The sequence below is a fragment of the Limanda limanda genome, chromosome 8 (assembly GCF_963576545.1).
Source record: "Limanda limanda chromosome 8, fLimLim1.1, whole genome shotgun sequence".
NCBI lineage: Eukaryota > Metazoa > Chordata > Actinopteri > Pleuronectiformes > Pleuronectidae > Limanda > Limanda limanda.
In genome coordinates this window covers 28,234,029-28,261,167 of record NC_083643.1, presented here as the reverse complement: position 1 = coordinate 28,261,167, position 27,139 = coordinate 28,234,029, and the positions used below count along the sequence as shown (strand labels likewise).

Here is a 27,139-nt window from a genome sequence, read left to right as displayed (position 1 = left end):
TTTTATTTTTAAAGAACACTGGAACTGGACATCTGGAAGACATTTAAGAAAGACTTTTTTATTGCCAAATATATGAACTGTTTAAAGTAGATTATAAATATAAATAAATACAAAAACTTTTTAACTTAAAACTATGAATAATATATGAACTGTTAACAAAAGTTTACACTATACTTAAATAAATAAAAATAAATACAAAACAGACACACTCTGACTCGTGACTCTGACTTCGGTGCCTGAGCCAATTGAGACCCCGTGTCTCCGCGGAGACCCCTGTGTCAGTCTGCTCGGAGACCCCCGTGTCTCCGCGGCTGGGGCTGTCGCAGGCAGGCTTCCGCCCGCCTTCGTCCCCCCGAACGCTTTTGTGAAACCTTTCTCGCCGTGGTCTCCGTTCCTCCCGCCCCGAGCCTTTCCAAGCCGACCCGGAGCAGTCGCGGCGCACCACGGAGGAAATGCGCCCGGCGGGGGCCAGCCAGCGCTTGGGAGAGGGCTCGCGAGGAGATCCTCCCACACCTGCACGGGAGCACGCGGGGCGCGGGCAGCGCGGGGACAAGAGTCTGTCCACCGGCAGCCGCGGCCGACTGCCGGATGGGATCTGCATCGATCTCATTTTTAGCCTTATGCGAGCGGAGTTGACGGAGATCCGTCATAGCGACGGAAAACTTTAATCCCTGAATTTATTGCAGCCGGCAAAAAATTATCGCTCATTTTAATTTATCGCGCAATTAATTGATTTATTGCATATCGCGACAGGCCTAATAGTGCTGCTGTGAACGTCTGTGTAAGACCAGCAATATTCTGAAAAATATATATAAGACATATTTTTATTTGTTATTTTAATACCTGCAAAAATACTCAAATGTGGACATATGTTCAATGAGTTTTCTGTTTCAAGTTGACCCTCAGGTTGATTCATTGCGGGAACCTTGACTATTATCTGACATTTTATACACCACGCGAATATATCATATATATATCAGATAAATGAAATAACTATGATGTTATTAACACTTGGCACTGCCATAATCCTTGCTGGTTTCATTCCTGAAGACTGCAGAAAGGAGAATGGATTACATGTTTTTCTTGTGTTAATATTCTCTGTTCGGATAACACAGATACAAAATAAAAATACAATGGTTTTCTTTTCCCTCTGATTTACAGAGGGTGAGTCTGCATTAAGACCACAAGTCAGACATTTCCAGTAATCCTGATTGGTGCTTATCATTCTCAACTACCAATGTAGAAGATGAATGCCGTGTAAATGCTAACACCTACCTACTGTTCTCTGTGCTTCTCGATTCGGAAGGTGTTGTTGGATATGGCTGGCTTCCCTCTTAATTCCCTACTCTTCTTGTCTCTACATTAGAGGCGTACATCTTCACTAGCCTCAAGAGATTAATATGATCTCAGTATTTATTTAAAAAGTATTATGTAACTGTTTTTACAATTGTGCTGCAATTTACAAAATATGGTTTTCAATTAAAAAATCTGACTACAATAGTAAGGCTATGACAGTGGTCACACTCATTTGACATTCATTCAGTTTAGACAACATAAGGCTTAAAAGGACAAACTCTGAATCAAGGTGTCTTTCTCTCTCTGCTCCTCTTCCTCTCACCTACTTCCAGTTAAAGCTCAGCCTCATGGTTTTCCCAAGATGAGAGACGATTACGTTTAATTTAGCTACAGCTATTAAATGAGAGGGAGATCTTGAAGGATTTTTCATGTTCACTGAGTGCAGCTGGAAGGATGGCAAACAACAGGAGGCTGAATATCAGCCTGATATGAATGGGTTTGTCATCTCTGTTGGTTTAATTTCCTCATGTGTGTGATTACAGCTCCAACAGCTGGACAGGGATTTGAGTTTGAACATGTTAGGCCTGAACAGCTCATTATCCAGTAAACTCAGAATTTTCTCCGTTTTCATCAGCTACTTGGTCAGAAACAATCTTGTTTCATCATTGTTTATTTGGGCTTTAAAATCATTGTTGTATTGACTAGATAAGAAGTTTTTGTTTTCTTAAACGTTTACTTCCCCTGCCGAGCTGGACACTCTACGTTCTTTTTACCCTCTTAAAGGGTTGTTTTTTTGGTAGTTTTTCCTTACTCTTGTTGAGGGTTAAGGACAGAGGATGTCACACCTTGTTAGAGCCCTATGAGACAAATTGTGATTTGTAAATATGGGCTATACACATCAAATTTGATTCGATTTGACACACGCCCACATAAATCACATGAATTTTTCCCCAGCGTGATGTCTGCCTTTTTAGCACAGAGTTGTACTGAACATAGTGCAGAGGTGGGGTTTTCTCTAAAGACAAGAAACTGAAAAAAATTCTAATATCTCCTTCTTTTGTACTTTTTCACACTTTCATAAACAGACATGAGAGCCCAATCCAATGATTTTAGGGTTATATATGTATGTATGTAAGTAAACAAAGACATGTATACAAAGACATGCATACATCCATATTCTGCTAATCAGAACACATGCAAGTGTAGCCAGCTGATCCCCCCAGTTCGGAAGTTTGCAGTAATGCACCTCAAAATTGTACCATAATAAAAGAGAAGAAGAAGAATCACATGAGTTTGTGAGATCCCAAGTCATTGGAATCGCCACTGTGAAATTGTTTCCTACAAACGGCAAGTGTATTACAATTTCGCCAACACGTCTGTTGTGTGTGTACTGAAGATAATATCTAAAATCAGTTAAATCTGTTATGTGGTCTCATGTTTTTAAAATCTCTTAAGAGTTGAAAATCCTCTCGTGTGCAGCAGGTCTAAAAGATCCCACTGAAAATTCACACAATAATGAAAGGCCCTTTTTCTTTTGGCACTGGTGGTAGTGGGTGTGTCAGCTGTTTCTGGTTAGTCCAGGTCACATTTCCAAGACCATTTCTTTTTTTTTTTCCACCCAGTTGACCCACTGAGTCTGCTCAGTGCAGTTCATAACATGGGTCGGTCCTCTTCCCACCCTACTATCCTGTTGTCCTGTTTCTGGGTTTGACCAGGCTGAGACCCGCTCATCGGAGTGTGTTTACTGTCAGTATGAAGGGCATTGTAACACTAGTGTGTAAAATACACTGTAAATAGGACCTACTACACACGCACACACACAGACAGACACACAGACACACACACAGACAGACAGACAGACAGACAGACAGACTGACTACCCATTCCTGGCCCATGCTGTGGCTGCTACGTGGTAAACAGTCAGAAACTCTTCATCCATTTGCAGAGTTGTTATTTCAAAGACACTCACACACACAGAAGTTGGCCCTCCTTTGGGAATACAGCTATGATTTGGGGTTTTCTCTGGTTGAAGGGGAGGGGAACCATTGGTCTACAGGGGCTTGGCCGCTGGTCGAGGCAGAAAGTCAGACATGTCACCTCAGGTCAACACAGCACTGCATGAAAATAACAGAGGCCACATTGGACCCGAGAAGCTGTGTCCTGACTCAGGGGCTGCCTCACGGGGAGGTGGCCACCTATGAAGGTGGACTCGATGACAAACACCTAAACGCACCATCACTCTACATTAAGCTTGCAATGATGATGGGATGTGGGGGAAATTGGTTACTTGCGAAAGTGTGGTTGACCCACTGTTCTATATTTAGTGTTCAACGACCCCAAAAGACATGAAAGTTCTGCAGGAATAAACTTAAACTTGAAAGTATGTCGCACGTTGCACTGTAAATCACTTTCTTTCTTTCTTTCTGTCTTTCAGGAGACTGAGATTGCTGCCGAATGCAACCATGTAAGTGACTTCTGGTGCCACACCCTAAAACACAACTTCACAGCATGCATCATGTTATCCTTTAATTCCATGTGCCGTATGTGCAGTCTAGAAAATCAGACATTTCCACAGACATATGCTGAAATATCGTCCTTAGTTATTTGTTGTATTGCAGTCACTGGATGTTTAGACAAATGGGTTAAATTTGGTGCAGGGTAAGGGACAGAATGAAGACTACTTAGAAGTCAATGGAAGCGTTCTCCTTGTAGAAGCCAGTTACTGATCTAGCTGATGCAGTGCTGTGAGCACTATCAATATTGAATTTCAGCACTTTACTTTTGTATTGGTTTGAATGTTAAGGATTAAATGTCATTCTTGACCCATAAGATAGTTGCAACCTAAGAGAAGGGTAGAATGTACATAAACTGTTTTCAACTGTTGACAACACATCATCCACTAGGACAAGTTGTTTCTACCTGCTTTTTACCCTGTTAAAATGGTTTTTAGTAGTTTTTCCTTTCTCTTGTTGAGGGTTAAGAACAAAGGATGCCACACCTTGTTAAAACCCTATGAGACAAATTGTGATTTGGGAATATGGGCTCTACAAATAAAATTTGATTGATTGATTGATTAATACTGACATGAGAATAAGAAAAGTAAAAACAAATGAGCCTGCAGTAGTTTGATGTTTCATCTCTCCTTTAGCTGCTGTGGAACTACAAGCTGAACCTGACCACCGACCCAAAGTTTGAGTCTGTAGCTGTGGAGGTCTGCAAGACCATCATCCCTGAGGTCAGTTCCCCACACGCGATCTTTACAGCTTCCCTGCTGGTTTTGTTATTTCGTTTTTCAGAAAGTTGTAGTGATTTTAGTTTTTTGCAGGGTAGTGCTTGTAATTGAGTGTTAAAGAATCACCCCTAATCTCATTGATGTTTTCTCACCTCACTATTAAAGGATCCTCAGTTTGTTTTCAGTTTTGATAGAGTTGCTATTGCTGCCTAAAGAGAATTTTGAAACTATAGTCTTTTAAATGTGAGCATGTCTCTTGGATTTATGTACACTATTTGATGGTTTTATTTTCTGAATGTTATTGAATTTTGCTCATTTTAGTCAGTTCAGGTCTTCTAGTTTGACCTTTACGTGAATGGTAAAGTGGTCTCTGACACTGCATGGCACGTGTGTGGGAAATGAAAACTTTTTGAAGCATCTGAAACATGCCTCAATGGCATCTGAAGCTTTCTGGACACAGTGTTTTATTAAATTCACTTCTGTGCTGTATCCTTAAAGGATGTTGACTACAGCTCTCATTGAACTGTTAAAGGATACAGCACAGAAGTGAATTTAATAAAACACTGTGTTTATAAGAATCAAATTTGTATTGATTGTTCATTCTTATAACAAATAGAAATTTGATTTATTATAAAGGATACAGCACAGCTTATTTGTGCAGAACCTTTCACTAACAAGGCAGTTCAAGAGTTGTGACATTGTCTGCTCTCTTTGCACAGATTAAAGAATGTGCGGCGGAGGAGCTGGGTAAAGGCTTCCTAGTGTCCTGCCTGGTGGATCATCGCAGCAACATCAGCGACTACCAGTGCAACCAGTACATCACCAAAATGACCAGCATCGTCTTCAGCGACTACCGGCTCATCTGTGGCTTCATGGACAAGTGCCGCGAAGACATCAACACACTGCGCTGCGGCAGCATCAGCATAGGAGAGAAGGTGAAATGTAAAACCTGAACTTAATGTGTCTAAAGATAAGAATTTGACATAGCACTTACTGCATACATTCACTTTAATTATATTGGGGTGCTATATAGGTTATTTTCTGTTGACTTATTAGGTAATGCTAATAATAATAACAATAATGAGTATTATAACAATTAACAATATACAGTGATATCATAGCAATGATAACAACAATAATAACCCTAATATTCTAATGGTAATAGCAGTAATAATGCACTAGTAATAATGGAATAATAAAGCCAGAAAGGGATTTATGACAAGCACCATATACAAGCTTATGTAAGAGGTATATACCGGTACATACATACACACAAGCAACAACATTTGAATATATAGATATGATATATAATATGGCAAATAGTCTGTATTAATATAGAGCTTTTCTAGTCTTGACCACTCAGCGCTTTAGAGTACAGTTACGCCATTCACCCATTAACACAAACATTCATACATACAATGCATTTATGGGCAGCCCAAATCATATCTATAATCGTATCAATATGTTGTTGTTTTTGTTAGTTTTTCCTTACTCTTGTTGAGGGTTAAAGATATAGGATGTTGCTCCTTGTAAACCCTATGAAGCGATTATAATTTGTGAATATGGGCTTTGTGAATAACAAATACAATTTTATTGATTAATTGAATCATTAACAGTTCAAACTTGCTCCAGTCAGTTGTATTGTAAATGGCCAAGGATATTGGTAAGCAAACTAGCTTTAGTCTTAATACAGCTGCCACCATGATTCTTGATTTGGCCGCAGCTGTGATCCTGGATTTGAGACAATGAAGCCCAAGGCCTCAGGGGAAGAAGTCAAGTCAGTAACATGTCACAGGTCATGGAAACAGTCCCTGAGTTGTCTGACAGGCTGCAGATACTTTGGTCAAGATGTGTTGTGCTGCTTGAGTGCAGCTGTAAAAGATCTGGTGACATTCAACAGATTTCTGTGAAGGACCATAGTCAAAAATTGTGATGGACATGTAGATTTCCTCAGCAGGACAGGTGAAATGAAGTCTGAACAACAAGCAGTGAAAGTGTTTTTTATGGACTTTGCATTCTCGTCAAGCAGCTAAAGTGTTTCCAGATTTTGTGATGGGTCTGATGAACCTTTGTCGCTGCTTCCACTTAGAAAAAAGCTAGACCGAGAAAAGAGAAGTTTGATGGCAGTTTGCGAGCGAGCAGAGCGAATTAATCTTTGAACGCGTTTTCCTTCTGCTGAGCCAAGCTAAACCCTCATAAATATGTTAGACATGCAGTTATTATGGGATATCAACTTGTCACCTTCAGAAGCAAATGACTAATTTTTCAGGGAGAGCGAGATGGTTTTCATTATCAGGAATTTGTCACAGCGTCTGATTTCTATGTGATCGAGATGAGGCTGACCAAGCTAGCCTCCAACCACACTGAGAAAATATAATACATATGGTCGTGTTGATACTATAATCCACACAGAGGAACATTTGTGAGTTTGTGTATTAGGCACTTAGATAATGATTGTTTTCATTTAAAAAGAATTGTCTCTGTTTTGGTTTTCAAAATGTCAGGACAATTGACTAATACAAACAAAAGATATTTAGTTTTAAACCCCAAGGTATAAAGCAGAACAACATATCATTGTGGCTGATGAAAAGATCATGCAGTAGCTGCTGTTGTACCAGGACAGATATAGAGACATCAGATATGTTGAGTTGAGAAAAGTGTGGTGTCATAAAAATGGCTGCAGTGTGGATTTAAATTAATCATTTTTTGAAACAACGGTTTTGAATTTTGGTCACTCAAACACTCAAGTAAAACTTCAAACCACTGTTGTTCCCCAGTGTTGCTGAGCACTAATGCCTGTATAAACATTTTTATTTTCACATAAGTACTTTTTTGTCGCTAGAGCAAAACCATTCTAACGGGTCAGTTAAGCCGTATAATAATAACAACTTAGTCTGGATGATACACAGAACAAACTGTCATCAGTTGTTATTGGTTTATAATGATGAAATTATCCCAGTGAACCCTGTCAACAGTCTGTTCATATTCAAAGTAACAGGGACATTGTTTGTTATTGAATTTGAAAGCTGACCCTATTAATAAGCCTTGTGAAGAAGTCAAAGCAAAGGACAGAAGCTGCTGTGATGTACTGTAGCTGTTGAAAGTAATAGTTTAAAGACAATGTCTGTGTCTTACTAAATACACTAATCATGAGGCTGATATAAACAGGAGTGAATGAAATGAAAGAACATTACAGAAATGATTATCTGTTCTCGTAAAATGAATCCTGGTTGTAACCAAGCTAAACAACATTGACCGTGACACTGAAATCTACCTGTTCTTGGATCTTTGACTACCGTGCAGGACATCCACTCTCAAGGTGAGGTGATCGCCTGTCTGGAGAAAGGTTTGGTACGGGAGGTCGAGGAGCAGGCTGGGGCGCACACCATCAAGGACGAGTGTAAGAAGGCCATCATGAGAGTGGCTGAACTGTCTTCAGATGACTTCCACCTTGACCGCTACCTCTACTTCTCCTGCCGCGAGGACCGGGAGCGCTTCTGTGAAAATGTAAGGATTTATGCACATCTCCACAGGACCAGGAACAGTCTAATTATTCCTGATCTCGAGTTGCAGCTTTGCAAAAGAGCCGACTATCACCATAGCATTAATTTTTATTTGACTGATTCAGCTTATGCTCCAAATTGTCCAAATTGTCTATCCTGCTTTACAATTTTATACGATGTGTTTCCCCTTTTAATAGTTTTAAGTCGCTTTTGGTCGCATCTTGTTAAGCTCTATGAGACAAAATGTGATTTATGAATATGGGCTATTCAAATAGAATTTGATGACTTAGGATGTAATCACTTTACCTTTTCTTTTTCTGATCACTTTATTTTTTATAAACGAGTGAATCAGTCAATCAATCATTTTGAAACTCATTGATTTTTAGCAACTGTTCTACTTCAGTTTTTGCTTTTTAACTCAGATTTCCAGTCAGAAAAACATACTGAATATATTTTTATGAAACGATCAGATCTAGTATGGAATTACTATAGAGTCAGTTCTAATCAACAACTCCTAATGCTGGTGATATTTTTGTTTGTTAAAATGATCTCTTCGTCAGATTAGGTGATTATAGAGTCATGTCATATATATGACAGACAACACATTCTACCCCAACCAATCAAGACAGTAAACAAACAAACATGGCATCAGAAACAGTGTGTATAACAATGGCTGTCTAGTGCTTGGAAAAGCCTAAAAACTCTGTGTAATCATTATTCCTCTCATTTATGTACAGTTTCTTCTCTTCCGGCAGAGCATTGTTAGCTTTGATCCATTGGTTAACGTCACAGAAATGACAAAACCCACCGTGGAAGCTTAAAAAAATCAATCATGCTCGTCTTTCTTTTCGGAAGCTCTGAGGAACCCTAGATGTAATGTCGGTTGTCAACCATTATAACACACTATCCAATCACATGTATACCCTATGCCCATTGATCATTTCTTAATCCCATGTTTCCTGGGTTGGGTTATAATGGGGTTGATATTGTGCAGTTGGACCCCTTCGATAGACAACCAGCACAATATTTTTAAAGTGAGTTTTATGAAGTAAATTAATTTGAGAGAAAATACATGGTCATTGACAGTGAAAGTTTAATATCCTGAAGATTTCTTAAACACACAAGAAAATACAACCTGATTTCCATGTCCACTGTTAATGTTCTGAACATCATCTGTGACATCCCCCTTGCCTCTGAGTTATTGACTGATTAAGTAACTCAAGCTATGGTGTAAGAAATGTTCTTTTGTTTTGATTTTCCAGACACTGGCAGGAGAGGGACGAGTTTACAAATGCCTCTTCAATCACAAGTTTGAGGAGGCAATGACTGAGAGGGTGAGTACTGCTCACCCAGTCCAATAATTTATTTTCCTCACCATTTTTTACCGGCTCTCATCTGTAAAGAGAACAGGGCACCAGTGGCAGAATGGCCAATACTGGTATTCTCTGGTGAATGCCAATCAAGCTGCATGGTGCTGGGCTGTGAGCACAGGTCCCACTAGAGTTCGTCGGGCCCTGACGGAGTCTGTTTGTGACAGTTTGGTCAGAAACATGCACACCTGTAGTCTGCTGAAGGTCTTTGTAAAGATCTGGCATTGGTCTTCCTGTTCCTCCTCGCACAAAGGAGCCCTGTACTACCTGTGACACCTGATTGGGCTGCAGGTACTGCCTCTTGCTACCAGCAGTGAAAAGGACACTAGCAGAACACAACTTGATTTGGCTTCTCCACTGCACCTGTTGACACTTTCATTTGCACCAAAGCAAGTGAAATTGATTCACATTCACTTGTGCTTCCCAAATGGACAGATATCCCTGAAGTTTAACTGACTTGGTGTTGTACTGTGACGATTAACATTAAACATTTAAAACGCCCATATTTACTAAAGTGTGAAATAATTTGAGGAGAAATGAATAGAAAAGGAATATATTATAATATCTATATCTGTATATCTTCATATATATATATATTATAAGTTATTTTGTTAAGTTGAAAACCAATTATTAACATCAAATTCTGTGAGTAAATGACCCACATTAGATTGTATGTCACATCATAGGCAAATAGTTATTAGCTCTGTTGTAATGCTGATGTTGGCTCCTTAGTGCCGTGAGGCGTTGACCACCAGGCAGAAGCTGATTGCTCAGGACTACAAGGTGAGCTACTCGCTGGCCAAAGCCTGCAAGTCAGACCTGAGGAAGTACCGCTGCAGCGTGGACACCAACATGCCCCGAGCTCGAGAAGCTCGCCTGTCCTACCTGCTTCTCTGTCTGGAGTCCGCTGTGCATCGAGGTGAGCATCGCCGCCTCATTGTGAACCTGTCAATCACTCTTAGTCCCAACCACCAATTTCTGTCTTTGATTGTTTGTTGGGCAGCCAAAGGCCACTATTACCTGGATTACCTGTCAGTCACTGGTGTGTTTTCACCTGTGATTTATTTACTTGTCAAATAAACAATGAGCATCTGTCTGTCGGTTTGGCTCATGTCTTAATATTAGCAAAAAACTCTAAGGGGAAAAAAACGTTGTGATGCTCAGAGAAAGTGAAAAAGAAGAAATATACCTGATAATCTGATAAAATATTTTCATCCCAGTATTTTATACCTTAACATGCCTCCAAAGTCTTAAGTGCATGTGTCTGTATGAATGTATGTTGTCAGGTCGCGTGGTCAGCGGCGAGTGTCAGGGAGAGATGATGGACTACAGGCGGATGCTGATGGAGGATTTTTCTCTGAGCCCGGAGATAGTGCTGCAGTGTCGCAGTGAGATCGAGGGTCACTGCTCCGGTCTGCACCGAAAAGGACGAACACTGCACTGCCTGATGAGGGTCGGTCGAGGAGACATGGGAGCCATCGACCCCAACTGTCAGAGGGCGGTAAGTCTACATTAATATGTACTATAATCTAGATTGGGTTGGTAATAATACCTTCAGCACCAGCAATATTCGTCTGGTAAACAAATTTAAATATTTTGTTAATTTATATGTAGCAGTAATGTGTCAGGATGAACCGACCTGTAACCACTGGACTGAGGCAACATGTGTACACATTGAGTTGAGGCATGTGGATGTTAACTGGCGTGCAGCGAAAGACTCTGGTTCCATTTGACACGCGGAAAACTAATATGATATTGTTTACCCATATGTAAACAAGTTGTTGATCCAACCTTTTCTCCTGAATGTGGTATCCAAGGAAAGCCTTGAGAAAATCCCATTATTTGGCAGAAAAGATTACTTGAACTCGAGCGTGACCTGATTAGAATATTGGGATCAAACGTTTAGGTCACTGTGACCTCACAACACACATTTTTGTCAATAACTCCTATGCCTATTATGATAAAAATACACTTAATATGTTAAATACATACATGCTCCTAAGTCATACATCTATAAAGTGAGTCTGGAGAAACATGGATATAAACACAGCCTCCGTTTTGATGTGGCCAGTTCAGCAAGTCAAGTCTGTTACAATGAAAAGTTGTTTTCAGGAATTGGTAAGGACAAAGTTAAAAACAATGTTTCTTCCAGATGTCTTACATTTAGTCACAGATCCTGGTTTTCTATACGGAGACCCACTGGTTACGCTGCCCTGTCTAATTTTAGCAGTAAATACTTAATTTCCCAGAATGTCTTTCAGCACCCCACAGAGCAGAACCCCAGCTGGTTCCCTTTTTTTCTTGATGGGAATATTCCTCTCTGTCCTTAGCTCCAGACTCTGATTCAGGAAGCCGATCCAGGAGCCGACTACCGCATCGATCGAGCATTGAACGAGGCGTGTGAGTCGGTCATCCAGACTGCCTGCAAACACATCCGCAATGGAGACCCCATGTGAGTTGTCCGGCCACTCTTCAATGCCTCAGTTTCACACTTTCTTGGTGCTGTGTTCGTTGTTAACCCGCCTGGGGGTGGAATGTGGGCTGTTTTCTTGGCCTGTGGTAATGCTCCTAAGCTCCTTCAGAATTAAACCTATAAACAGTCAATGGTGCAGAGTTAAGTTAGAAAAAACATTGTGTTCATCGTACCTGGTTTATCTACAGTGAAGATTTTATGGTTAATGTTTTTCATAAAATTAAACTGTATTTGCTCTATAACAAGCGTGTGGCTACCATATAAGTTTGAATCATTTACTTAACTGGTGTTATTGTTTTCAGACATTGCGGGTAGGCTATTTCAGAGGTCTGTTAAGCAAATGACACTCATATCATCTTCAGATTTCACACCTTTTCAAAATTATAGCTCCGCATTACAGCTGTACACTAAGTATTATAGCAACAAAACAAAGTTGTGCTTTTACTTTGAAGACAACTTGCTGAAGAATAATTGATTCTATTAATGTTGCTGCTGTGATGGAAATCTGTGATCTGGCAGTGATTTTGCACAGCAGTTTGACCCAGTTGGCAACCGCTGCTGTGAGAGAACGTAAAGGTCGGTCCACAGACTCAAGTCATACTGCACAGACAGCTGCTGGGTGCTGGTCATCTGTTTAATCAATTTGTATTAATACTGAACGTGTATAATGTCCAAATCACACCAAAACGGCACTGCACTTTCGTGTGCCATTAACAATATGGATGTTTGTGTGAAGTCAACAAGATGAACAGTTCTCGAGATATGCGTCCACAGACAGACAGATAGACAAACATTTGTGGAATTAGTTGGTAGATATCTTGTAGTTTGTGACTGGTATATTTGAATAAATCACATGGTTTTCACTGGTGTTATTTTGTTATTCTGTATTGATAAAATATCATACCTGTCAGTTTGAGGGTTGATGAAATAACATGAACATGTCATAAAAACACACCTGCACTCGCATGTAACTATTATTATGGTTGTTTTATATGTATCATTATGTACATTGTTGTAGATGATATATATATATATATATATATATATATATATATATATATATATATATATATATATATATATATATATATATATATTATCTGATTTAAAGAATCTATAAAAAGTTTTAATGTTAAGGTAAAATGACTTCTGTTCATTGCAAATGATCATGAATTGATGATCATTCAGACGACCAGGTTATACTGTGTGATAAAGTCTAAATTTATATTGAACTTCTAATGATGTCTGACATCTGAGTCTGCAATGTTGTGTTTGTTGTGTAACATCGGTTAAACGTGAATATATTGGTGTTGTTCCTGCAGGATCCTATCATGTCTGATGGAGCATCTGTACACTGAGAAGATGGTAGAGGACTGTGAACACAGACTGCTCGAGCTGCAGTACTTTATCGCCAGAGACTGGAAGTAAGATGTGCTAACGTTTTTTAAAAACACAATTAGGGTTTAGATCAGAATCTTTAGGTAACAGTGACTAAATTCAAGTAATTTAAGTGTATTTCTGTTAAAATTTGAATTACAGTCAGAGTTGTTTTTTAAATAAAGCGAGGTTAAACTAAAGTATCTTCGCTGGTTGATAACCTTCTCACAGTAAACAGTCTGTGTTTAGTAGGTATTAATGTATGTTTTGAGTATGTACTGTATGTGGTTATTATATGTGCAGTAAATGTGGTAGTATGGAGCCGCATTACTAAGTAACGTTTGAACAGTGACACATGAGGTTCCCTCAGTGACCAACCCATCTGTTAATCATGGCATGTGCTGCTGCTCAGGCTGGATCCCATCCTGTATAAGAAATGCCAGGGTGATGCAGCTCGGCTCTGCCACACTCACGGCTGGAACGAGACCAGCGAGATGATGCCACCGGGTGCCATTTTCTCCTGCTTGTACCGTCACGCTTACCGCTCTGTGGAGCAGGGGCGAAGGGTAAGTCTCTTCCGTGATCACTCCAGTTCAAAGGAGACTTTTTGTCTCTTTCCTTTTAAAATAATTTGAAAGGATTTGTTCACCCAAATGATAATACTGTTGTGTGTCTATACAGATTCAAGTTTGACATATACCTGCTCACACAATACAATTAATTGCAGTTCTCATTCTGAACTTTTTTAGCTACACAAAGAAAATTCAGGGTTTATTCACATGGTCATTACCAACTGATTCTGCGTTATATGGACAAAATGTGTTTGATACTGTCACACGGGGCATATAAGGGGCTGGGACGATCAATAACAATCACTACAATACTAATAATCTATGGAAAAATACTAAAACACTATGTTGCAATTCCATATGACCATTTTAGTGCAACTGTTGGAAATTTTATTTAACACAAGACAAAGGCTAAAAATTGAATCATACACTTCGATAGAACATCTAAGTCATATTTCTAAAAATAAATGCTCATCACATGTCAGTCAGTCTGTTGAGTTAAATTTCAGTAGCATACCCCTTAGTTCTGGCCTCAACTAATGTTAATGAACAATTTGGATGTAGAATAAACTCAGAGGATGTTATAGACTGATACAGAAGTATTCTTCCTTTTGGTGAAATTAAGCACTTATATTAAAATACATTTCTTTCATGATAAAGTAAAATTTAGTACTTCTATAATAAAATCAAATAAAGAACAGTTATGATTAAACTTATCAAAGCAGAATCACTGATGCTTTTACTTTTACTTTGCTGTGAACTTGAAAGTCTCAATCAAGACATCCACACAACAACAGTTACCTGTTAGCAGAAGTCAAACTGTTATAATGTCATATTGAGCTGTTAGTAGAAGTCAAACTGTAACTGGTCAGCGGTGCTGTTTTAACGTGTCGATTTATTCTTCGACTGTGACAAAAGACAGCTCTCCACTTCACATGATGATGCTAACAAGCTAATCAACTAGCATCAGCATGATCATTCTTAACTCTGGAAAATTTAAGTGAATTACTGTTACTGTTTTTTGCCCCTGACAAATATACATTTATTACAGCAGGTTGCTGTATGCAGAAGAAAATAGAGCCAATGGTAAATACAGTTTTTGTGAGCTTTCTCACTGATCATAATATTCTCATAGCTCCCTGGTGGGCCATCTTAAGCAGGAAACCAAGGTTTTACTGTGAGTATGTCCTGCTGCTAACAATCACAGTAAACTGGACATCTATCAAGATGACTGGTGGTTTGTTGGGGGAAGTGATTATGTTCTGGTAATTCTTCGCTGGTATTGGTGCATGTGGGAGCTGATTTTCAAGAGTAATTGGTAAACTGAAGTGAGCTACTGCCCTGTGTTGTGAAGAATCAATACTTAGCTCCAGAGAATCTTAATGTGCTTATATGAATTAATCAAATGCAGTGAAACAAGTTCTTGGTAAATCATCAGTGTTGCATTTGCTTTGAAATGATACTCCAAACCTAAATTTTCAGCCTCTGTATAAAGGTCTGGGCACACCAGAATTTATACTGCTAGATTTTACAGTGAATTGAGCCAACTTTAGTGGAATCATGACAAGCAGTGGATTAGTTTTTGGGTTAACGTCAATCTGTGCAATTATATATATATATGTAAAGCTTTTCTTTTATTATAAATCACTTAATAAACATACAAATTGCATATTTTAAAGGACGACCTTTGAAAAATGTCTTTGTAAAGGATGGAACTACTACAATTCTGGATTGGAGTATCAGTATAAAGCTTCAGTGAACAGTTAAAGGGAGCTGTTTCTCTGGTCTTTTTCTAACTGGACATGGTAATCATTCTCCTACAGCTCTCTCGGGACTGTAAGGTGGAGGTGCAGAGGATTCTCCACCAGAGAGCACTGGATGTGAAGCTGGACCCTGAGCTGCAGAAACGCTGTTTGACCGACTTGGGGAAGTGGTGTAGCGAGAAGACTGAGGCAGGACAGGAGCTTGAGTGCCTGCAGGACCATCTAGAGGACCTGGTGTCCGACTGCCGAGATGTGGTGGGAAACCTGACAGAGCTGGAGTCTGAGGTAACTACCACAGCTGCTGCAACTGCTGGTGCATCACATAATACTCTGGTTCAGTGGCTAACAACACATTAACGTCTTTGGGTAGAGCAGGCAGGAGGTTAAAAAGAACATAAATTCTGTTGTGGAAGTCGTGTTTTGATTTACTGCTCCTGCATCAGCCCTTATTGACAAAATCTCATTGTCTTTCCAAGTTGACATCTATGTCAGAATATTCTACTTGTATGTCTTTTTCTGCTGTATTGTCACATTTCCCATTTGACTAGGGGGATAGCAGGACAAGTTCAGAAAACTGTCCAAAGCAGCTCACTCCCTGTGATAAGACATTTGCTTTCGCACATGCAACAGCTCTGGAGCAGCTCTATAATGTTTGGTGTTCATTGCATGTCTAAAAGCAACTTAAATTGAGACTACATAATCATTCTACGATGGGTTTGTGCCCAAAGTGTGTGGTGCTTGTATTGAAAATGTGACAAAATAAAGTAAATCTAATAATAATAACGAGTACTCTACCAATACATACATGTAATGTTAACAATACAATGTATAAGAAACTGCTTTTGAAAAAGGTACCTCATACTGAAGTGCTTGCTTTTCAGAAAAATAAATTAAAATTAGTTGATTTTAACTTTTATTTACCAATTTCACTTTCAAATTTTAAGTCTTTTATATATGTTTCTCTTCAGTTCAAATGACATTTATAATTTACCATTTCTACTGAAATCATAAATCATCCCAATTAGGGCTGAACGATTAATTGCATTTGTCATAAAATCGCAATATGATAAAAACGCCATTTCCTAATCGCAACGTGCGCGATTATAACGTGCGAACGAGAGTAGGGCAACGGGCTGCTGTTCTCACCAGCAGCCAGAATGCCGCGCAGCGGGACAACAAAACTCCGCTGATCCAGAAGACAGCGAAGCAGGCCGGCATCACCTACGTGGCGGAAACACACAGCGAGCTCATCTCGCTGGTGACCACGGTGCCAGCGGCGGACCTGAAAATCCCACCCCGGAAAAGCAATCCGAGCTCCGGGGCGGCGAGCCGGGCGGCGGGGCTCCAGAGCCCCCCGGTCACCTACGCGCACATCTGCGAGACGGAGGTGCTGACACCCGGCGCCTCCGTACCGCTGCACAACCACCCGGACATGAACGGGATCCATAAGGTCTTTACACCGCCTCATGTCTGCTGTGTTGTGGCTCCACACACACTCTGTCTGTTACGTGACTTGTGTTCGAAAGGGTTAAAAATCTAAGTTTAAGGAGTGTGACCATTTCATTAGCTTCAGGAAACTGTTCATACATGCAGTTGTACTGTTTGATTTTGTGGCCTGTGCATTTCTCCGTTTTTTATTTATAACTTTATTTACTTTGATTTTACAAAATATTTTCAAAGTATAGTAGAGGCAAATTCTGTTTCAGCTGTGTGAAATGTTACTGACTTGGGAGCAGTAAGACACCTATAATTTTAAAGAATATTTTACACTAAATGTATCTAATATTGTGTTGGCCATATTTAAATCATTCATTACGTTTTGTTGGGGAAATAAAAGAGGATCAAATAAAAAAATCCCATATTAATTCACAATCGCAATATTGGGAGAAAAAAATCGCAATAAGATTATTTCCCAAAATCGTTCAGCCCTAATCCCAATCACATTGTCTGTCAAAATAATCGTACTATGATTAATGCCGACCCCCAGGTTGGGAACTTCCTCTAACCAAATCAAATTCTTACAGTGACTATATATCAGCATCATCAGAGCTGACTGATCTGATCTTACTGGATGTTTTGTGTTAACTGCATCGCTCCATTTGTTCTGTCCTCAGGATATTCAGATCGAGGCACTGCTTATGAGAGCCTGTGAACCCGTCATCCAGGCCCACTGCCACGTAAGTCTTTTCCAACAACTACTGATAGCAGTTCTGAAATCCAGTTTAAGTAATAGGACGAATTTTGGAAATTTTGGGCGTCTACAGAAGAGACATGCTCCCTTGATATAAGGAAGTCCACCTTGTTAAAACTGGCCTCTGAAGCCAAAGTACTGAAGATAGAGAATAAAGCAGGAAGCATTTCAAATGGACTCTAAATGCATGATGAATAAAATTTGTATTATATATATGTAAGAGATTTAATTGTTGCAAATGATTCAGATCTAAAAAAAAATATGACCTCTTTTTGAACGTCTATATGTCTCTGTTTGTCAGGAGGTAGCTGATAATCAGATCGACACTGGTGATCTGATGGAGTGCTTGGTTCAGAACAAACACCAAAAGGAGATGAATGAGAAGTGTGCGGTGGGAGTTACACACTTCCAGCTGGTGAGCAGGCTGGTCAAATGATGTTAAGTCTTAAAGGTTCAGTGTTTAGTATGCAGTGGCTTGAGTGGTGAAGCGTGTAGCATAAACAAAGGTCCTTGAGTAAGAACAAAGGCAATAATGCCTTTCAAGAACAAGTGTTTGGTTTGTCCGATGTTTGCTGATAGATCCCTTAACCCAATTCTCAGTTATATCACTTAAAATGAAAACGCAACTGTGTAGGCATTTGTTTTCTGTTAAATCTGTCACTAATAATAATGTGTGTTTCTTTCCTCAGATTCAGATCAAGGATTTCCGTTTTTCCTATAAATTCAAAACCGCCTGCAAGGAGGATGTCCTCAAACTGTGTCCCAACATCAAAAAGAAGTAAGACCAACACACTCAATCATAAGAAAAAAAGAGGCTTCAGACAAATACAGCAGAATTTTATACACACACACACACACACACACACACACACACACACACACACACACACACACGTCATTGCTATAAAGTCATCAGCTCAGTTATAAAGCTATGCTCATTAAAATCTCATTAGGATTGACTGAGGTCAGTAGATAATAGCCTGATTTCGAGGTCTCCTACCTGAACGTGAAATGTCCGAAATCCAACTTAATGTCCAGAGACAGATCGTAGCTCAGGCGTTGACTCCTATCAAATAGCAATGGCCTAAACCAAGCTCATACATTAAAAAATGATGTTATAGTGGTTGAAATTAATGTAGATTTCAGACGTTAAAGTTACAAAAGTGATGTTTTTAAACACATGCGCACACAACACAAGAAGCGCACTGTCAGGACATCAGGGTAAAAGTGAGGTTTACCTCTCCAGTTATCTAAAACAGCTCATGGACATTTAGAACCTGGGATGAAAGTGACAACTGTTAGTCTTTTATGGGCTCACAAGACAAAATGGTCGGAAGCCAAACACTTTCTTTTGGCTCTTATTTCCACAACTTATTAACAGACTCTCCATAGCGAGAAGTAAAAACAATCAGACTGAGTTGAATGACGGTATGTCTTCCTGTCATTCAGGGTGGACGTAGTGATCTGCCTCAGCACCACAGTGAGGAACGACACGCTGCAGGAGGCCAAGGAGCAGCGGGTGTCTGTCAAATGTCGTAAACAGCTCCGGGTGGAGGAGGTAGAAATGGTATGTTCACTGACACAGCTACATCACAGTCGGTCACCTGATGTCTCACAGAGACAAAACAGCCGCACAGAGAAACAGATTAAATGTCAGCTTTTCTTTGTGTGTCCATGTTTTCTGTATGTCTACTAAATCCTATTTGAATCTCTGCAGTCGGAGGACATCCGTCTGGAGCCAGAGCTTTACGACTCCTGTAAGCAGGACATCACCAGACTGTGTCAGAATGTGGCTTACGGCAACGCACAGGTCAGAAGACACGCATGCAAAAGCACTAATTTCTGCATGTCCACTTCAAAAAGACACATTTACCTGAACATGGTTTCAAAAGCTTCAGAGCTGCCGCTCAATGTGACACGGATCACTCCTGCGCATGAGACCACGTCCGTTTCATGTTTATATCATCATCCAGCCACTGAGCCGACAATCTACGCATACTCACTGGACTGACGACTGAGGTCGAATTGTCAATAGTAACTTATGTTACCTACATTGGTATCTATCAGACTATGAATGTGTGCGACAAGCACATCATATAGGTCAGCCAGGGACCCATCTGAAAAGTAGTGGCGACTTGGCCGAGTCTGTGCTAATGTGCCATTAGCAGGCAAAATCCATGGTCCTCTAGCACGGAAATTGCTGGTCAACAAGAGCGATACATTCTGTGATTTTGTTATTAATTTCTTTAGCCTTTGGACTGTCTCTAGCAAACCTGCAGTTCTCAAATGCCTGCTGGATAGGCACTGCCACACTGACCCTTGCTGTGGCCTTTTTCCTCGTCATGATGATGGACTCTAAGGTGACTTATGAGATTGGTAGTGATAGAATTTGCAAATGTTTTTCCCCCTCTCGGAACCTTTGTAAAACATTTATTGCAAATTGTAAAACTACAGTCACTCTCAGAAACTGTGAAAAACTAATTCTCAGTTCCTATGTAACACGGGTATGGACTGGCGCGGTATAATGTCATCATGACCTACGTTTATCAGACATTTAATCAGATATAATTTCATTAACAGATCAATAAATAATAATATAAAAATCCCATTATCAAGCAGATAACATATCGGGCGGATATATATATTGTGCATCCTTAGTTGTAAATGATTGACCAGGAAAAAAATATTCTCAATTTGTTCAGTATTAATCAAGTATCGTGAACCAGGCAACTGCAAAACTGCACGGCAGTGTAAACAGCTTTTGTCTATATTGCAAGATGTGGATTGCAGTGTTGTTTTTTGATACTAACAGACTCAGATTATTACAGACAACATTATGGACAGGATTACTACAGAGACATGACGTTATGTTGAAGAACTGGATTTTTGTTGTTGAACCAGAAACGGCTGTTTATGTTCAAAGCCACTAGACTCCACTGATGGTACAATAACACTGATTTGTTGATATTATTATTATTATTATATTATTTACCCAACTTATCCTGTCCTACAACAGAATTTGAATGAGTCAATCACCTGATTGAATTTCATTTGATGAAAGAAGATATGATCATATGATCAGCAGTGTGTGCATTATACACAGTTAATACTTTATTGTGTGCATGGTCTTTGTGTTGCTTTGAAAAACAAGACATGTACATTTTAAGGTTTTAAAACCGCCTTGCTTTTCTGCTTTCCTCATCAGTCCACTCTGTAAGGAAGGTTCTGTATTAAATACAAATGACTCACCAATGATCGAATCTGTTCACATGTCTCACTGTAGGTCATTGAGTGTCTGAAAGAGAACAAGCGTCAGTTGACTTCTCGCTGCCACCAGCGGATATTCAAGCTGCAGGAGGTGGAGATGGTCGATCCTGAACTGGACTACCAGCTGATGAGAGTCTGCAAGCATATGATCAGGGTAGGTCCACTAAATCTTTGCCAAAATGATGGACCTGTGATACCCCATCTGCTGCTGGTAATTTGTCACTTCCCAGTTAACACATGTAAATTTGGGTGAGCTGCATATATTTGTAAACATTCCATCAAACTGCATGTGTCACCTGACTATTTTTGGGGCTATTATGTTTGTTTTTATGTTTGTAACATGTGTGTTTTTTCTTTTTTTTTTTTTCAGCGGTTCTGTACAGAGTCAGAGGGGAAGAACGTTCTTCAGTGTCTGAAACAGAACAAGAACAGTGAGCTCATGGATCCTAAATGTAAACAGATGATCACGAAGAGACAGATCACCCAGAACACAGGTAAACAATCTCACACGTCTTTTCTCTCAGCATCATCAGGACCACAAGTAGGACTGCTGACTTTTTCTTTGTGTATTTCCCTGTCCAGACTACAGGCTGAACCCGGTGCTGAGGAAAGCCTGTAAAGCCGACATCCCAAAGTTCTGTCAGCCCATCCTGAACAAAGCAACTGCAGACAGCGAGCTGGAGGGTCAGGTCATCTCCTGCCTCAAACTCAAATATGCCGACCAGGTCAGAATCACAACTCTCAAACTCTCTATAAACTATACAAACATTAGGACTGTTGTGCGGGTTGTTTTTTGAATTGTAGTTTGTATGGTGATATTTTGTAAAACCAACAGTAAAATGGTTTATGTTGACATGAATTAAATGGTTTTGTATTTATAAAGCGCTTTTCTAGTCTGATGATGACCACTCAAAGCTCTTTACAGGGGGAAAATATCCCCTAAGGCCTCAAATCTCAAGGCTCTATTATTAATTCTTCCAGTGATATTTACCACAAACGTATTCATGCCTGTATTTGTGTGTTGTGGCAGCGTTTGTCTACAGACTGTGAGGATCAGATCAGGGTCATCCTGCAGGAGTCAGCGCTGGACTACAGACTGGACCTTCAGCTGCAGATCCATTGCACACAGGAGGTTTATACATTTCTGCTTTCAAACAACACACTGTGAAAACGCTGAAAATCCTGAGCGTATGTTATTGTAATTTGATTATTCAAAATGATAAAATTAAATAAAAAAATAAAGGCTTTCATTTCTTTCATGCACACTTAAAGGCTGTGCTACTGGTCATACACATCATTTTGACAACAAAATGTTGAGTTAAAATAGAAATTCATACAAACAATGGCACCAATGTGAAAACAATGACAAGATGTCATCTGGTGTGTAGATCTCCAGTCTGTGTCCGGAGGAGGCGGCAGCTCAGGAGCAGACGGGACAGGTGGAGGAGTGTCTCAAGGTCAACCTACTAAAGATCAAACAGGACCCATGTAAGAAGGTAAAGCAACCCACTGCTGCCATCACTGAGTACTGAGCAGAAACGTTAACCCCGGCAACATGACGTACAGCCAGCACAGATGCTGATTTGTTATATTTAAAAACAATTCCACATTTCAGCTTTATATAGAATAAGAGGACAAACATTTTACAATTTTTTACCTCTGGATTATAATTCTAACATATGTAATATTTTTCTTTTCCTCTTTCTTACTCCTCATTTACCACATGCTGCTTTTTCCTGCTGACCTTCCATTTCCTCCTCCACATCTTCATCATCCTTGGCCTTTCCAAAAATATTTTTGTCCTCATTGTCTTCCTTCCCCTCTTATTCTCTGCCTCCCTCATCGTCCTGCAGGAGGTGTTGAACATGCTGAAGGAAAGTAAAGCGGACATCTTCGTGGACCCTGTCCTCCACACAGCCTGCGCTCTGGACATCAAGCACCACTGTGCCGCCATCCCACCTGGCAGGGGGCGCCGTGAGTTCACAAACTACCAAACACCTCCGCTGTGACGTAGACACACGAAAAATATAAAGTTACCATTTTATTACTAGTAGTGAAGGTTCTGGTGATAAAAGATCTAGATTAATGACCCACAAAAAGTCTCCTTTTAATACTTGATATTATTTCAGGGACAAGTAATGGATCCATGTAATTTAGAGTGCTCCTATCCTAAATAGCCAATTCTGAATTACAGGGAATAAGAACCTGCAAAATAAAGGCACAAGTATAAACGTAAAACTCCTAAAAACCTCCAAACAATATAAAAGTAGTTTAAAAGAAAAACTTTTAAACGTTCTGAGGACCATATTCCATAATGCCATATTTGGTAGTCATAGGGGAGACAGAAACAGGAGATGCAGGGGAAAGATGAGGAAGCAACAAAGGCCCAAGCTGAAACTGTACCAGGGATGTTGCAGTTACATGGTTTGCATGTTAACCACTCTGTTACCAGAAGCTGCCACAAGTTTAATTATATATAATTACACTTGAAACAATTTCAAAAAGTAAAGACTGAGTGGTTTGTAACCATACACTCTAAATCATTTAAGCTCATACAATGCAGCTACAAGTCAATCAATCAATCAAGTTTTATTTGTATAGCCCACATTCACAAATAACAATTCGTCTCATAGGGCTTTAACATTGTGTGACATCCTCTGTCCTTAACCCTCAACAAGAGTAAGGAAAAACTACTAAAAACCCTTTTCACAGGTAAAAATATGTAGAAACCTCAGAGAGAGCCACATGTGAGGGATCCCTCTCTCAGGACGGACAGAAGTGCAATAGATGTCAGGTGTAAGAAAACATCATCAGGATTTTTAGCAGCATCGATGAGGGTAAACATTTTTCAATACTATGTGTCAGGCAGTCCCGCTGCAATCACAGTCTCTGGCCAGCAGCCAGCAAGACCACGATCCAGCATCAGGATGGGATCCACTATAATCCACAGTCATTGTCCACCGCCGTCTGTTAGAATCCATTATCAGCTGCCGCCTCGGTCGTGGTCCCTCATCATCCGATGCCAACGCGACAAAGGATCCTCCATTACAACGACGATCAGCTGGCACGATACAGAATCCACTGAACTGGATCCACCATTGCGACCTCTGACGCGCGATCCACAATCATAATCCATGGTGCGGCCACAGCTGTGGCCCTGCATCCGCGGGCGCTAAGGCACAGAAACTCCGGGAAAGGGGTCAAGTTAGTAACATGTACTGATCAGATAAGAATTATCTTGATGTGATAAATATGGAGAAAAGGAAGGAGAAGCAGGAAAGAGAAGCTCCGTGTGTCTTGTGTCATAAATTCCCTGTGCGTCTTAGCATCATCAGGGGTTTTTGCCATTTAATCAATTTTGGAACATCGCACTAATTAGTTCTAACTATAAGCTTTATCAAAAAGGAAGGTTTTGAGTCTACTTTTAAACGAACAGAGCGTGTCTGCTTCCCTTACTGAAAGTGAGAGATTATTCCACAGGAGTGGGGCTTGATGGCTAAAAGCTCTGGCTCCTACTCTACTTTTAGAGACTTTAGGGACAACAAGTAAACCTGAGTTCTGGGATCGGAGTGCTCTAGTAGGTTGATATGGAACTAACATCTCTTTAAGGTAAGGAGGTGCCATATCATTAAGGGCCTTGAAGGTGAGGAGGAGAATTTTAAATTCTATTCTAGATTTAACAGGAAGCCAAGATAACACATTAATGTTGGTAATGTTGGGTTTGTTTCGTCAGAGATGTCTTGTCTCATGGAGTCGCTGCAGGACAAACGCATTCGTCTGCAGCCAGAATGCAAGAAGAGACTTCAGGATCGCATAGACATGTGGAGCTACGCCGCCAAGGTACGTGACCCCCGGCTTCCTCGCACTGTCAGCGAAACCGTCCACACACTGAAAACACAGGCGCTGGTAATGTGACCGAGCAGGAGAAACTCTGAGCTTCTCACACCACAACACAAAATAACTACAAAAACAGGAGCTCTGCTGTTAGTTTTCTCAAGTCAGTGGAGACAAACTTAAGTAACAGTATCTACATATCAATCCAGCAGAGGGTTTGTCGAAATCATTCTGCTTCATTAACCTCACTCTCAAGGTGCATTGTTTCTGAAATTGCTTGATAGAATTAGCTGTAGAAAGTCTTAGATTTTGTTTTTTGAAGCAAAGTGAACAAAACAAACATTTTGAAATTGATTTATCAAGCTGCACAAACCTTCATTATTTTTTTTCATTAGATAAACTGTATATCTGTGTACAGCATATATTGAGACGCAATATACAATATAGTACAGCTGCGTTAATCAAAATATTAGTTATGAGAAGTACCCCACTTTTCCCCACTCTCTTACATCCCCTTTTGTTCCCTTGAAGTCCATGTCCACCAGATTTACAATGTAGTGCAGTGACAATTATCGGGGATAAATGAAGCAGTGCTATTATGATACAAACAAACAGGCGAGAAAGAACATTCAAATAGAAATCTAAATAATTAAATACATAATTGAGGTTAAACGATTTCAACGGTATGTAATAAGCTGTAGAGAAGCTGGTTAAAATGGTATTTAATTGTAAAGTTGTTTTAAAACATCGCTTTAGGGGGACATTTTATTTAGATTTTTTTTACTGAAAGTTTTTGTTTGAAAATTGGGTCTTTTAGTTTCCTCAGTGGCAGAGATAAGGCAAAGCATTTCCTGTTCCCCAGTTATACAAGCTCCAAACTTTCTCCATGTTTACCTGAAAAAAATCCTGAGTGCTATTTCGTCAACACGACACTTTCTTTTTTCCTTGAATATTGTAAAGCCACCAGGAAAATAACTGAGCATTTCCTCCAGAGTTTTAACTTTACAAATCTTGAATTTTCCGTTTATAGTTATTATTTTGTATGTGTGAGAAACTACAGGTAGTATTGAGGGGCTTTGTATGAAAACATTATTTCTGTAAAAGAGAGTATGACATGACTGCGCTGTCTTGTCCATATGATCCGCCAGGTGGCTCCCGCTGAGGGTTTCTCAGACCTGGCCATGCAGGTCATGACATCACCGTCCAAGAACTACATCCTGACTGTGACTGGTGCAGGTGTTGCACTGCTCTTCCTGATGGGGCTGCTCTGCGGCCGATTCACTAAGCGTGTCACTCAGGAGCTGAAGGACAGGTAGACCACGCCAACTCTGGGGTCTGGACACACCCACAGGAGAAACGACCACAGCTGAAATAGGACCACCCCTCCCCATCATTTAACCCCCCTGACAGCCACAGATACTCCATCTGCTTCTCCATTTTGCACCCCTGTTTCATTTCAACTCACTTCCTGCTCTTCTTGAGTGACATCATGACAGTCTCGCAAATGAAAGTGAAAGACCACATCCATATGGATTATTCTTCAGATCTTTTTCAATACAGAGCGCTGGGTCATCCTGCTGTTTTAAATGCGCTCACCCGATGTAGATGCAGTATTACTTGACTATTTTTTTTGTCTTCCTCCCCCTGTCCCCATTACCATGGTGGGAGGGGTGGGGTTAGGAGAGGGAGGGGGAGGAGGTAGTCTGGGGTTTAAGGATACGGGGTCAAAGGTGAAACTTTAGGGGAGGGGATGTGGATGAAAATGTAAAGTGTAAATGTGTAGAAAGTGGGATGGGAAATGCTCATGTATAGAGACTACAGTGTATGTGTGTGTGTGAGAGTCTGTATGTGTGGGTGCAGGTTTGTGAGTTTGTGTAATGCAAACTGTCTTTGAACAACCACATTCTTTTAGTTTGTCCTCCTGCTTAAAGGTTTTTGGGATTGTTTGGCTCTGTATATATCAATTTGAATTTTTTTTTGGATGATGTGCTAGAATTTATTGCCATGGGACTGCCAGGCAGCTGGTGCCAACCAGCCAGCCCTCCACCGAGCCACAAAGAGGAGAAAAAAGGGGGGTGGGAGCCAGCTTGCCCAAAGCGGCCCTACAACAGGGATGGCATGTGGTTACGTTTCTTTCTTTTTTTTAATTTGAAACAGCAGACCTGGCAACCTCGGCTGACCTTTGATGCAGTCATAATATATATATATTTTTTTTAAAGCATAATCTGTGCTGTAGCGCACCACATCCAGCTGCTGCTCCCAGT

At 40.2% G+C, this 27,139-nt stretch overlaps 1 protein-coding gene across 1 annotated transcript in view; it reads left to right on the top strand.

Moving 5' to 3' along the window:
- glg1a (golgi glycoprotein 1a) overlaps nt 1-26,555 on the top strand; it is a 34,680-nt gene extending 8,125 nt beyond the window's left edge. The window contains exons 2-25 of the mRNA XM_061075896.1: nt 3,731-3,760; nt 4,445-4,531; nt 5,248-5,463; nt 7,832-8,035; nt 9,294-9,365; nt 10,134-10,320; nt 10,688-10,902; nt 11,732-11,853; nt 13,197-13,298; nt 13,664-13,817; nt 15,644-15,868; nt 17,698-17,760; nt 18,076-18,189; nt 18,464-18,552; nt 19,224-19,341; nt 19,492-19,584; nt 21,058-21,195; nt 21,412-21,535; nt 21,624-21,766; nt 22,072-22,173; nt 22,430-22,537; nt 22,895-23,015; nt 24,775-24,881; nt 26,024-26,555. Of these exons, the coding sequence (XP_060931879.1) occupies nt 3,731-3,760; nt 4,445-4,531; nt 5,248-5,463; nt 7,832-8,035; nt 9,294-9,365; nt 10,134-10,320; nt 10,688-10,902; nt 11,732-11,853; nt 13,197-13,298; nt 13,664-13,817; nt 15,644-15,868; nt 17,698-17,760; nt 18,076-18,189; nt 18,464-18,552; nt 19,224-19,341; nt 19,492-19,584; nt 21,058-21,195; nt 21,412-21,535; nt 21,624-21,766; nt 22,072-22,173; nt 22,430-22,537; nt 22,895-23,015; nt 24,775-24,881; nt 26,024-26,191 (3,102 nt within the window). The 3' untranslated portion in view covers nt 26,192-26,555. The remainder of the gene's footprint in view (nt 1-3,730; nt 3,761-4,444; nt 4,532-5,247; nt 5,464-7,831; nt 8,036-9,293; nt 9,366-10,133; nt 10,321-10,687; nt 10,903-11,731; nt 11,854-13,196; nt 13,299-13,663; nt 13,818-15,643; nt 15,869-17,697; nt 17,761-18,075; nt 18,190-18,463; nt 18,553-19,223; nt 19,342-19,491; nt 19,585-21,057; nt 21,196-21,411; nt 21,536-21,623; nt 21,767-22,071; nt 22,174-22,429; nt 22,538-22,894; nt 23,016-24,774; nt 24,882-26,023) is intronic.
- Nucleotides 26,556-27,139: the final 584 nt, after the last annotated feature.